We start from the raw sequence: 13,953 nt of genomic DNA, 5'->3' as shown, positions 1-13,953 counted from the left end.
AAAATGACTTTATTCACGCATTTGGACAGGGCAGACAAGTTAATCATGACTGCTTAATGAATGTTTCCATGAAACTTTACACTGGCTCCACAACTGAGCTTTGCCAGTGTTGCATTACATTTTGTTACGCCACATGTGCAGACACACCTGGTTATTTGCTTAGACTGGGATGTGTGGCTGGGTAATCAGATACATGGAGACAGTGTTCTTCTGTTTCTGCTTTTTGCAATGCCTCGTGGCTTTCCTCAGCGTTCCTCAAGCCTGACACTGCAAATATGAAATTTTTGCCAAATCATGCCTGAACTGCAAAAACAGCAGAGAACGTGTGGATGAATGAAGTTGTATTGACATAAATGTATTTTTGTCTTTAGCAACGAAGCGAGTAAAGGAGCTGAACCGTCTCCATGTCCGCCTCATTCAGACAGCGAGACTCAGTGTACGGATGAGCATAGCCAAGCTGATATCACTAAGATGAAGGTAATTATTAGATTAAAAAAAGCAGCTCAGATGATGAGCTCATTATGAAGAATGAATTACTGGCATGCATAAAAGTCTTTCCTGGGTTTTAAATAATATAAATGAGTTTAAATATGTCCTAGTGTTTTATACGACTTACCTATTTCCTGAATTTGGTGTAAACAGGATGAAAATTGCACAACGACAGCTTCCTTTGGGTTTCTACTTTTTAACCAAACCTGGTGATTTTAAATTGATAGCATCTGGTTGCTGTTTGGCCTTAAGCGGACCCATTTCCCTGCAGATATCCATGTCCCTTATCACGTTATGTTCTGTCTGCCTCTTATCAGTCTCTAACTTGTGTAATATTTGGCTTTGCAGCTAGCTCTCGTTTTTCTTCCTGGCTGCCCTGCAGACTCTTTCCTGTAACTTCATATCTTCATCCTTAATCATTTTCTGTGCCTTGGAATATTATTTATGCATGTTGAACATTTTATGCTGTGACAAACACAAGCTCCAGTCCATTTGATTGCTGTTTTATTTGATAGACCAACCTGAAGTATTACATAGTTGTGAGATGGAAGGAAAAACGAGGCACAAATTTTAACTTTTGCAAATACAGATGCAAGTATGTTAGGATTTTTCTGCACCTGGTTTGGATATTAAATTTGTGGCCATTCGTTTTTATAAAACACCTCAAGCTCAGACGAGATAAGATTGAAAGCATCTGTGAATTGTGGTTCAAGTCTTGTCAGAATGGCCCAGTCAAAGTGTGTTTGTAGACAAAATAGTTCAGTTTTGGTCTGATTTGGTAAGAGCAGCTTCATCCAGGTCTTTGTTGTGTTAGCTGTGCTCATGACAAACTGCAGATGAAATTTCTGACTTTCTATCAGCAATGGTTTTCTTATTAGTGCTTTTGTCAGATTTTTGTGGTATTATTGTAAAGAATAATATGTGAATTTTATATAAGGGCAGCAGAGTAAATGAGATTGACTACAAATGTTGGCCACACTTTTCAGACTTTAATTGCAACTTTAAAAGTCATGTATTTTTTCCTTCTGTTCCACTTTTATGCACTATTCTTTTAGTCTTCTACTGCTGAAAATCTCTTGCAAATACATTAAACATTTGACTTGCAGCCATAGCAACAGTAAAAAGATTCAGAGGTTGTGAATAGTTTCTCAAAGCATATTTTTCTGTTGTGTTTACAGCATTTATTAGTTTCTTATATCAATGAGCATCTGGGTTCTCTGGAGGAGTCGCGTGGAGCCTTGCAGACAGAGATGGAGGAGAACGCGGCCCTCGGGGAGGCATTGAAGCTGCTGGTGGGTGAGCGCTGTCTGCCAGTGGAGCTGGAGAGGTACAACCTGTTCATCGGGGACCTGGAGAGAGTGGTCAACCTGCTGCTGTGCCTTTCTGCCCGGCTGGCCAGGGTGCAAAACGCCCTGAGTGTCGTGGACCAACACACTGACGCTGAGGAAAAGGTAGGAAGCCCGTTTGTTCTTGTTACTGTTAAGAGTATTGTTGTTTGTAGAGTTTCACTTTTACACTGCTTTCTTGTGATTCAATGGATTATTAGGGCTATATTAATTCAGTTTAGCTCAATTGAGTTGATTTATGGTACAAATTCACAATAAATGTCATCTGAAGGTGCTTTGGAAAAAATTTTAAAATAAAACATTTAATAATGTCAATTCAATCACATACATTCCAATTGATCCTAGTTATTATTAATTGAGCATACAGTATGCTCAATTAATTATTCAAAGTAGATTTAAAAAAAGAAAAGAAAAGGAAATTATGAGAATAAAGTCATACTATTGTAAGAATTAAGTCATAATATTGCAAGAATAATGTTGTAATAGTATGACTTTTCTGGTAATATTGCAACTTTATTCTTGTACTTTTAATCCTCTTTTAAATTTCAAAAAAAATCTTGAAGCACTTTGAAAATTTCAAGAGTTTAAAAAATATATATATTCTGGCACGCTATTTTTCTTGGCATCATTTTTATTTTTATGAGTCTAAGTAGTTTTCTCTTTGCTGTCTGCATAAAATATAATATATAATTAAGTTAATATATCATCAATGAGTTAAAGGTTTGATAATAATCAGCTAATGTCCTCTAAAGCCCTCACATCAGCACTGCATATTATGTTTCTTTTTACGCTTCTGCCTGTCCCTCCTAATGCTGTTTACACATACACACTAACGCGCGTGATTAACAGCAGACCGTCAGCAGGTGCTTCTAAGGACACGTTATTTTATGTAACCATGCAGATTTCTGGATTTACTGCAGCTCATTCAGAGTTCCTGAATAAACAACAAGCACAAGCGGCTCTGATGCCTTCAGCTTTACGCTGGTTGGGTTTACTTTTGCCAAAGCAAACAGAGCAGCAGGGAGAAGTTGAAGGGCAGCTCTGATGAAGTCAAGGTTTCTAACTGTGTGAAATGTATAAAATGCTCTTGAGTTTATCTGTATTTAATGACCAAATTTTCTATCTTATCTGTTTCCAGGACAAACACTTTAATAGACATTGTAGGATTGATTAACAAATATTATATGCAAACTTTTTCTAAGCATTTAGTACAATTTTTAAAATGAAGACATATTGCTTTTTTATTAAAGTGTCAGCCTTGTTGAGAAACATGAAACTTCCTGTCCCTTATTGTCCCTTGTGATGTAATTCAACCACCAACACCCTCACCTGTTTTTTTGATCTTCAGCTCATGTTTGCACGGATGCATTTGACTTCTAGATTTATTTTTGAAAGCATTCATTGTTCATGTGTCCATAAGCTGGACCTGACTGCAGAGCGTGATGCACACACAGGGCTTGTTGGAGCCTCATTTACTCTCTTGCTGTTATCAGCAATAGTGGTATTTACACTGACTCACCGAAACTCGGGTCCAGTTTCGATGACATTTGTATCTTCTCTGCCCTCTGTTGACATAAGGACACACTGCAGCTTCTGTCGTGATGCTGCAACTTCCACATTATCTAGTTCCAATGAGAAAACTGCCTCCAAAGTTAAAAAAAAAATAAATAAATTTGTGGGTCTTGTACTGTTATAACTAAAACTTCAGCTTAATGTATTTTTTTTGTTTTATGTGTTAACTCAGTAATAATTGGTACAAAGTTTTTAAATGAAAGAAAAACAACCAAGTTTTAATTTTCTTAAATACATAAGAATTATAAAAGTGTTGCATGCAATTGAATTGAAGCTCTGAGTTATAAGTTTGTAAAGCTACTCTGTGCTGCAATTATAGCTGCAAGGCTTTAGTTTATGAACGTATTTGTCTTGTCAAAAAAGCTGCAGTTCCACAGAACTGCTTAATTTATGAGATTAAATTACATGAAGGTGGACTTTCCTTGATAAGATGATTAGATGATTTCTGGAGACTTCAGAGGTTTCAGAGTATAGTGTCCTGAACACAAATGCATGTTACTCTTTTGTTGCACTTATTTAGAAAAACCTGCAATTCCATATTTGCCTCACTCCTAACTTTTCCATTTGTTTTGAGTAAGAAACAGCAAAGCACGTTTATTTATGTAGTGCCATTGATACATTAATATAAAGAATCATAAAAGCATTGCAAAAATTATACATTGAGCTGTAACAATACAGGCATTAAAAGCAAAAAAGATACAAACATTGTAATAATCCCTGTGACCTTTGGCGTGTTTGACACTAATCTGTGACAGGTGTGGGTTTCTACTGCAGTGAGACTCCATCCAACAGGTGGAATATTACATTTCCCCACAAAGTGTAAGCTTATGGCTGGTTACAGCATTCTGCTGTCCTTTGTGGGATTAATTTTGCACACCTTAATATTGCAGTAATGTTGTATTTGCAACATATTATGCAGTTATATAGTAATAATCTAAAATATTAAATTCCAATAAGGTGATAGGATTTAAAAACATTAAATTATAACGAGTCTGCTGCGCTCCATGCAGGAGTCTCTGGACAGTCGCCACCGCCTGCTGTGCAAACAGAGGGAGGATGCCAAAGATCTGAAAGATAACCTGGACCGCCGGGAGAACTTGGTCTCCACCTTCCTGTCGCGCCAGCTGTCCGCCGAGCAGCTACAGGACTACCGCCGCTTCGTCCAGACCAAGGCCTCACTCCTCATCCGCCAGAAGGACCTGGAGGAGAAGCAGAGGCTGGGAGAGGAGCAGCTGGAGGCGCTTTCTAACAGTCTGAACATGTGAAGGAACAGACACTGTGGCTCTGGTTTTCAGGCTTTTTGGATGCAATCCAATCATGACTCATTTTTCTCTCTCCCTCCTTTCAAGAGTTTATGGAGGACAGAAATATCTGCTGAGAGTCGAGTGGACTTTTTTCGCCCATCTCCATTTGCACAAGCAGCAGTGTGCATTAAAACATGTCTTAATGTTGTACATTTGTTTTCACTTTGAGCAGAATTGAACTGTGTCAGTGTGCCTTGATATATATATTATTGTAGCTGTTGGAACTTTTATCATAGAGCTGCTGTGCAGAAACTTGTAGTAATCCATATACTGTCCACTTTTGTTGTCCACTGAGATAATAGCCCCGCAGCCCTTTACCTGCACCTGTGGAAACCTGCAATAAGCTTTAAGATCATCTCTGAGCAGCGATGAGGCTTCAGCAGCCTGACGGAGGGCGGTGTGCTGTTCCATGTCTGGAAAAATGTACTGTAGATGTAGAAGATTTAATATTCTTCTTTTTGGTTGTCTGTATTTCTAAATGCATTTCAAATTAAGGTTCTAAATACCAAAAGAAATAATAAGTTCAATGGAAAAAAAGCACTTTGTAATGATACATGTATGCACATTACATCAAACTGGAGTCTAAATAATTTCAAGTGAAAGCCTTACTCCATCCGTTAAAATGTTTTTTTTCCTTCTTCTTCAGTTTAAAGGGCATTTATCATCACTTTTACAACTTTTCCTTTTTAACTTTTTTCAGGCTTGCATTCCAAGGTAGTTGCATTCATCTTCATTCATTTTCATGTCCACAACAAATAAGTACATAAAATGCATAGTACAATCTTCACCAAAGGCAAAATTGATGACTGCAAAGTCTCCACAGTAAATATGTTTATAAAATGGAGATGTATGTGATAATTAATCCAGTGAGCAGAAAGAAGAAATCTTGTCTCTGTCTGGTGGCTTGGAGACTTAATATACCGGCACCCATTAAAAACATTCTGTGGTGAACCCAGTCTGACTGTAATTTGTCAGTTTGTCATTTCTGCTCCACTTCTGACCAGCATCTAACCCAACTGTGTCACCAGTAAAATGTGTGTTAAGCTATTGGTTCCAGCTGTACTACTGATGGTATTATGTCCTTTTTTCTCAGCTCTGCAATTTTTTTACCCATAATTCCAAGATTTTAATTACATATAGTCCCAAGGAAATTAAAGCTACTAAAACATAGATGGGTTAGATGAAATCCACCCTTCATATCTGTGTTCACTAGATGATTTTTGTATCTAGTTCATATTTTTTTATGTGTTGCCAACAAGTGACCACACATGCATTTGACATATTTCAATTAAAATGGCCTTTTTGTGTCAAAGAAATAATCCTTTGTATAATTTAAAGATCATTATCTATAAGTGGTGGCCCCTTCCTGTTACCCATGAGATTCTTTTTCTGCCTGCTATTCACTGCTGTTCAGTAAATTAATTTTTTAGGGTCCTGACTACACAACATGGAGAATCTTAAATATTTCCTTACCTAAATCAATAGATACTAAACTCACAAAAGCAGCTATCATGGAGTATTTCCTCTTATGTCCTTTTGCAGAAGCGACATCTTATACTTGAAACACTTTTCTTTAATAGGTTAAATTTACTTCGGGTGTCTTTATTCCCAGCTGTCTTTTGGTACTTGAATCAAATACCCATCTACATGCAGTCGTACTGCATTTAGTTCAGCCATATTTTTCTTTCAATGTCATCAAACAGCTGTTAGATAATTTTCTGAACTCTTTTTCTTTGTGAGAGATCATGAGTGTGTTCAGAAACTGATCCCCATGTTATTTTTCCCTCAGGTAGTAAAGTTGCTCACTGCACCGTCTCCAACATTTAAATGTAGGAGGAAAAAGCTAAAGTTCTTCTACACTAATTGACTCACTTTTTGCCACCAGCACAGAAAATATTCTGTGGAGATTTTTACCTCCGTCCGTCACAGTTTTCTAAACAAACAAGTTTGTTTTGGTCCTTTTTTCCCCCCTGACGGCTGAAGGCTGAAAAGACCCTTATGCTGTTTTCTGTAGATGGCTGGAATTCCTAAATTATGCAAACCTCTAACATTTTCCTCAAGTCTTTTTGTTTAACAACCAAACAAAAAGACTTGAGGAAAGAGATGGGAAAGGAGGAGCAGTTTATATATAAAAAAAAAAAAAAAAAAAAAAAAATATATATATATATATATATATATATATAATATATATATATATATAGTTTATTCAGGAATAATGTTTGTTGGGAATATAGTTTAATAACTTCAGATCTCTGACATCAGAATGAAACAAATCTATATAAAAGCCAAGTCAAAAAACCATTTTAACCCATGGTGATATTGATCATAGCAAACAATTAAAAATCTGTTTTCTCTGCTTTGTTTCACTCCCATTTTCTCTTGAGAGTTTTGTTTGTGCCTGTTTGGGGTTTTAAAAAATCCATGACGTTTGTAATATTGTGAATAAATTAAACTTTCATTGTTGATCTGTGGGTTTTCATTTTACATCCCCTTCACTTTATATATATTTATGCTGTGACATCCAAACAGAGAATATATTTACTCCAATTATTTCCCAAACCTTTGAGATAATTTTGCTCCAAACACTGTGGATGAGCCTTTTTGTACAGTACAAGACATGCAGATAAATTAACTAACCACTGGTAAGTTATGGTTGCCTTTTTGTGTGGGAGGCAGATTTGCTTCATAGCAAGGGAAAATGAGACTCTTCCTGTTACACAAATGACTTTATTAAATTAATGGCATGTCAGAAGATATTTAGTTCAGTCAGTCTGCTGGGAAGGACATAGAAAAGAGACAGAGAGACAAACAACAACAAAAACTGTGGGTGTTTATGTGATACTGTCAATATTAATAATAAAAACATAACCTACATAAATAGAAAGACAGTAAATGTGTTCACTACACCCAAAACCACATGAGCAGCAAAGAGAGATTTGTTCTACCTGCTGCTGTATGCTTCATGTAATTGTGTGATGTGTTGAATATATTTATATGCAACTGTGCATTCATGAATAAGAAAAAGTTGTTTGCAGTAAACTGACTTCAATCAGAGCTCGCTTATGCCCTCTGCTGGCAATTTAAGTAATATTTTATACAATAATGAGAGGAATCAAACACAACAAAATAAAAGCATAAAACTTTAAAAAGTAGCAATAAAGCTGTTCCAGCTTGCTGTGGCCATTTATGCTTTATTTTGTGACTTTTAATTTCTATCAATTTAGTTTTCTCTTTTGGGCAGTTAGAATATATTTGTTAGTTAAGAACCAAAATTTGTAATCAATTTTTCTATTTGGAATTGTATAGATTACGTTGGTAATTGTTAGACCCTCCCATTAATTGGAATAAATAAGAACAGACCAGGTCCATCGTTTGTCAAATGTCTGGTGTGTTAATAGCAGGTTTTGTAATGTTTTTTTGTTTTTTTAATAATTTTTTTGAGCTTGAAACATCAAATTAAGATTATTTCTGTTTTCAATTAAGTTGTAAGACATTTTTAGTAATTATTTTGTCGGTATTTTTTCAAGAAATAAAGTATATATATTTTTCAAAACAATCAAGTCAGAATTGTGTGCAAATCAAACCACCTTTTACCACCAACTGCCTTTGTTGGGATATTTGTTTTGGAACATAGACGGCCGCGACACAGCTGCTTTCAAAATGTGGACATATTTATAATTGTTCCCCCTTTTTCATAATAAACCATGAACTTTAATTCAATTTACTCAACTCAAACTTAAGGTGATAGATCAACACAAAGTGGTACATAATTGAGAAGTGGAAGGGGAATAACTTATGATTTTAAAATGTTTCACAAATATAATCTGAATAATGTGGCAGGCTTTTCATTCAGTTCCTTTACCCTCATTCCACTAAATAAAATCAACTGCAGCCACTTTCAGAAGTGAAGCTAATAGATAGTTTGGTCAACATTTCAAACTCAATGTGTTGAAAACAGATACTCCACATCACCCTGAACCTGATTATATGGAGAGGCATGGTGGTGGCAACATCATGCTGTGGGATGTTTGTTTTCAGCAAAAAACTGGGTTAGCTGGAAAAATGGATGCAGTTGGTCAACTTTCAAATGTGTTTGAGAGTTGACCATCATGTTAGGCATCATGTTACACCATTCACACATGTTGTCAGCGGTTTCCACGAAAGCAAAAGGTCACTTTTGTATCAGGAGGTAAAATGATTAAAGATTTGATGATTTAGTGAGTCAAGCTGAGGAAACAGAATGTTTGAAATCCTCAAAGGTGAAAACAAACCATAAAAAACAAGCCTATGAAGGCCTCCATAAGCAGCTACCTGACTGTTTAACCCAAAGAGCCGTGCATGCAAGTTAAACAGTGAGATGTGGTTAATATGCGAGGTGTGAACTTTGAACAGAGTCATGGTAACGGCTTCCTCTGGTCTGTAAACAGGGCTAATTATCTCCAAGCCCTTCCTGAGAGTTCAGTCTGCAGGTTCCATGCAAAATCTCTCTTTCCTGATGCTATTTTTTCTGGCCTCACCAAACTGGTAATGAAAAGGAAGAGGAAGGAGGATGAACTGCAAAAGCAACAAAACCTGTAATAACAGTAGCAGTAGAGGTAAGACAAGGAGCTTAACTGAGGGGGATTTTTCAAAAACAAGATATTTGTTGTAAAATAACAGCACAGATGTTGAAAACAAACCACAGAATAAAACTCTAAAGCTGCAGCAGGAATCAGTGGGAGAAACTGGTGAAAACACTGAACATAACATGGTTGTTTTTGCTTTTTTATGTTTTCTTTTTTTCAGCTGATAAAATAGACAAAATATACACCACAGATGTTTCAGGTACCAGATCTGCTTCAAGGCTCAGGTTTCAGTCTGAACTCTGAACTCTCCACCCACAGGAATGTCAACACACCTTGAGTCAGCCTCCCACCCCCAGTTGTCGGTCATTAGCCGCCACACCCAGGAAGATTAACCAAAGATTGTATTCAGACTAAACACAAATGTAAAGCTGTGGATCAGCAGAAAACAAAACAGCCTGAAAATTCTTCTTTATATTTAGATCGTTTACCTCTGGTCACATTTTTTGCTTTTGTTTGTCTGTCTGGAAGTAATTGTGTCTTCTCTTGCCTGCTGGCCGACAATTTTAAATGATTATTTGGTGATCCTGGTTGTTTCTGTTATCAGGGCCGGCTCAAGATTCAATGGGGGCTTAGGCAGAATTTGATTTTGGGCTCCAATTGTACATGACCTTTCCTAGATATAAAATAACCCCACACTCTTTATAAATTGTTCAGAGCAGGTTATTTTTCTGACAGATTCATTTAATTATAGTAGATTTCAGTGTAAAGTTGGTGGAAAAGAGCAAATTGCTATTTATGAAATCATTTTTTGAGAAATCACACATTGAGCCAGCCATGCTGGTTACTGTAGGTCTCATACAGTTTTATTTTACTTCACACTGCTGGAGTCACTTGATATTTATTGTTAACAGGAAACCATCAACGTCTGGCTTGCTGGGATAATGGAAACACTGCAAGCATAGGGGCTGCAGTGTTTTTATTATGGCATCACATGAGGGCAGCTGCTTTGAGCAAGTACAGATAAAATATTTTAAACCACAAACTCCCTGTCTAAGGCTATTTCAGGAAATGTAATGTTCTGGTCTGTACTGGTAAAATTTGGAGGACACATTTTAGAACAATGTGTCCTCTCTAAATTTGGCCTGAAAAAAAGACTAGGGCAATGTTTTAACTCCACTGACATGTTCTTTGCATCTCCAATGAAAGTTTGACCAGGAAATTGACTCTTATGAAAAACTCCATACCTAAAACCTGCAAATAAAACAAAATTCAAGCCAAAAAAAAGCATGTCTTATTTTTTTAAAGGAAGAGTAGAAAAAAAAATTAAGAATGATTGCTCTGCTCCTTCCTGTTATCATGCCACGAGTATCTATACATGTCCAGCATAAACATCTGTATAAGTGCTTTATCTTGTTTAGTTTATGTTTTGGTGAGCTTTCTGAAACATGGATAGTAAAATAAAATAAATATGAACAAAATTCAAATAGACACTAAAAATGCAACATTCACTTTCATATGATGTGAAATGTTGAGACTCAGCAGCATCTCTTTTCTGGAAGAAGCCATTTTGATTTTACAATTGATATGAACTCTTTGAGAGCAATAGAAAGTACTTCAGGCTTAGTATTTCTGTGCGTAATTGTATTCATTTTCTCAATGAAGCCATATCTATTCCTCAGGAAGTATTCTTGGCTCAGCGTTGCAGTTTAGCTGTGTCCCTTTCCCAATTAAAGCTACTAAGAGAGTTTGTGTTCTTATAGAAAGTGTCCCCAGCTCAGTGCCACCATTGTCAAAATCTTCTTAGGTGCCTCAATATAATCTTGGTAGTTGATTGGTGACATTAAAAATTTTTTTACTTTCAAATGCAAAGACAGTATACCTTCCTCCCCTCATTCTACTCATCCCAGCCTATTTTTCCCTCATCGCTGCCCTAGAAAAAGACATTTGTTTAACAAAACCTTTGGGCGAGGAGCTGACCCGTCATCTTGCTGCAGGAACAATGAAGAATGCCGGGGAAGTGACATCATAATAAGTCACAGAAGAAACAGCAGGGAGGGAGAGGGTTTTTTCCCCTGCAGATCTCTGTAGCTTCAGGCTGCTGGTCATAAAGTACAACGATACAGTTAGCTCTACAGCTTCCAGCTGCACATAACGTCCCAGTCAGCTGCTTATCAGCCTGAATCACAGCTGTCCCAACAAGCCGAGCAATATTTCAGAGAAATCTTGGCAGCAAGATGCTTAACAGATTTCAGGAAAACCTGGATGGCTTTTAATAAATGAGCCACTTTAAAGCTTTTAGCCAGATTTGATTTACTTTACTTACATCAAAACATTTCAACTCAGTGACTTAGAATATATAAAAACATTATAATTACGTATTTTGTTACAGAAGGAGTGAATATTTTCATGCATTTCACTGACATTTTGATTTATGAATGAATTTTCTTGCTGATAAAGAGTTGGAGTCACACATTTTGATTCTCTCCTTTTGCAGTCGCTCCTTTTTGTTCATCTCTGACTAAAGAGGCAAAACATGTCAAGTCTTGATTCAGAAATGTTTCTCATGAAAATAGATTCCAGTCGCCAGCAATTCTTTCTGGAACTGAAATGATTGAAAACAAATTAATATATCCATAAAAATAATGTAAAGAGTCTGTAAACACCGCCTTAAAGGTTTCTTATTCAGTCGTCTTTATTACAGCTGTAATTGTCAATATGTTTGGTTGTTTTAGCAGCAGCAGGCTACTGAAAATTTAAATAAAGTGATGTTTCCATCATTCATCAGCAGACAGAAGCGTTAGACATCACTCTGTGTCTGAAGCCAGAGGCTTCTTGCTCCTCGCTGTCCTCACTCAGAGAGTAAAGTCCGGACCTCTGAGCGGGTTTCTTTTTGTTGCTGATCACCGTCGGCTGGAAGAGACGGCTAAAGGAGTGCAGACCCCTGGAGAGGTCTGGCAGCACGTCCTGCTCCTCCCTCTGGGACAGAGGGTCTGTCGCCTGAGATTGGGTCGGCGCTTTGGGCTCTGTCAACATCTCCTTGACAGTTTTAGAAATGCCCTTGTGCAGGTAGTGGCAGGGCCTGTTGCCACAGTTGTCCCTGATCCTGACGTTGGCCCCGAACTCGCCCACCAGCATGGCCATGATGTACTCCTGGTCGTGCAGAGCAGCTATGTGTAGAGGAGTGTAACCCCCGTGGGATTTTGCGTTGATGTCGATGTTGACCTTTCTTTCCCGGACCATGTCCATGACCACAGAGAGCATTTTACTGTTCCCACACTTGGCGACCCAGTGCAGCACGGTGAACCCCGAGGTGAAGTCCTTCTTCTGGGCAAGATGGCAGTCGCTGAGCAGCAGGCCGTGAACGTGGGTCCACTGGCCCGCAGCACACTTCACCAGCCACTCATGTTCCAGCTGCTCCAGGGGGAACATGGAGGAAATCCTGGAGTCTTTGGGTTCCTCTGTCACCTTGCAGCCCCTCGCTGCCCTCCTCAGCTGGGGAGAACAACTGTCCACTGAGGACGGCTTCCTCTTAGTCTTGGAGGTGTCTGCTTTTTGACTGTAGGGAGGGTCTTCTGGGTTCACCCTCAGTTTTTGGATCTCCACCCTGCTAGAAACAGGTATTCTCAGAGGAAGTCCATAAGGTTTGCTCTGGGCCTTGACTTCATCGTTCTCCTTCCTGTTGACATCAACATTCAGCTTCCTTCTGACCTTGACGTCCTCACATTTGCTCCTCTGCAGAGCCAGCTCGATGGGAGATAAAGATGGAGGATTTCCCCCAGAAGCAGCCAAACCTTCTGACTGCTCAGTCTTTTCATCTTGCACATCTGGAGCCTGCTCGCCTGACTCATCCGTGTTTCTATCATCATTACCATTTTCAGTCGTTTGGCTCCCACCGAGAAAATGCAGGCACTTTTTTCTGAGAATAACGAACCGGGTCCCGTCGATCGCTTTGACGTAGGCGACACTGTTCACCAAAGTCTTGAATGTTTCTCTGTTCCGGTCCTGCTGCGCCGGATCGACGCAGTTCACTGAGGATTTAAAGTGTGCCTCCAGATCAGACTTCTCCACTTTCCCCCCCTGAGCCACCAGAAAAGAAATGATGGATTCCTTTGTTAAATCCATGAGTAAAACTGTTCAAGCCAGAACAGAAAGGATCCTGCGCCACTCAGACACCTGGCTGCGCTTTTCTCCTCCCTCTCTACCTGGAGGAGTTTCTCTGTTTGTGTCCCTGCAAGGTGTGGACGTGGAAAGGATTTGAATAATATACCCACGTGTTTTCAGGAGAAAGTGAACTGCCAAGACGTTTAATGCTTAATGAGAAACGTTTACAAAAGCGTAAAACATTAATTTCATGTAAATAATTGTAAAAGGTTAGATTCCTCCAACATAAGAAAAGAGTCGATTAAACTTTTCCGCATGAGTTGAAGTCTCTGTAAAAATCACCCTACAATAAAAGTAGAACATGTCACATGATGAGTTAATGATCCACTGATTGGATTTTAAAAAATAATTATTGCACATGTGGTAGCCTAAAACATTTTATTAACCTCACATATTTGTGCTGTCCTATCATCCAGCAGCTCCTGCCCTGACTTGCACTTTAATGACATTCCTGAACTGAAAGGGAGGGCCTGATAAGAAGCGGCCATATTGAAACCAATGCTGTGCCGCCCGAAC

At 38.2% G+C, this 13,953-nt stretch overlaps 2 protein-coding genes across 6 annotated transcripts in view; one reads left to right on the top strand and one right to left on the bottom strand.

Annotated features, from left to right (window-relative positions):
• Window positions 1–6,030, top strand: part of shroom1 (shroom family member 1) — a 28,727-nt gene extending 22,697 nt beyond the window's left edge. For all 5 annotated transcript variants that reach the window (XM_055051657.1, XM_055051661.1, XM_055051660.1 and 2 more), the window contains exons 7-9: window positions 372–477; window positions 1,668–1,940; window positions 4,418–6,030. In XM_055051657.1, coding sequence (XP_054907632.1) covers window positions 372–477; window positions 1,668–1,940; window positions 4,418–4,672 — 634 coding nt within the window. In that variant the 3' untranslated portion in view covers window positions 4,673–6,030. The remainder of the gene's footprint in view (window positions 1–371; window positions 478–1,667; window positions 1,941–4,417) is intronic.
• Window positions 6,031–11,580: 5,550 nt separating this feature from the next.
• Window positions 11,581–13,457, bottom strand: LOC129373557 (ankyrin repeat domain-containing protein SOWAHA-like). Its single transcript, XM_055051554.1, has one exon. The coding sequence runs from the start codon at window positions 13,396–13,398 to the stop codon at window positions 12,058–12,060; it is 1,341 nt and encodes a 446-aa protein (XP_054907529.1). The 5' UTR covers window positions 13,399–13,457; the 3' UTR covers window positions 11,581–12,057.
• Window positions 13,458–13,953: the final 496 nt, after the last annotated feature.

This window comes from Poeciliopsis prolifica, unplaced genomic scaffold (genome assembly GCF_027474105.1).
Source record: "Poeciliopsis prolifica strain line A6 unplaced genomic scaffold, Auburn_PproV2 SCAFFOLD033, whole genome shotgun sequence".
In the NCBI taxonomy this organism is placed as follows: Eukaryota; Metazoa; Chordata; class Actinopteri; order Cyprinodontiformes; family Poeciliidae; genus Poeciliopsis; species Poeciliopsis prolifica.
This window is presented reverse-complemented; position numbering and strand designations above follow the sequence as displayed.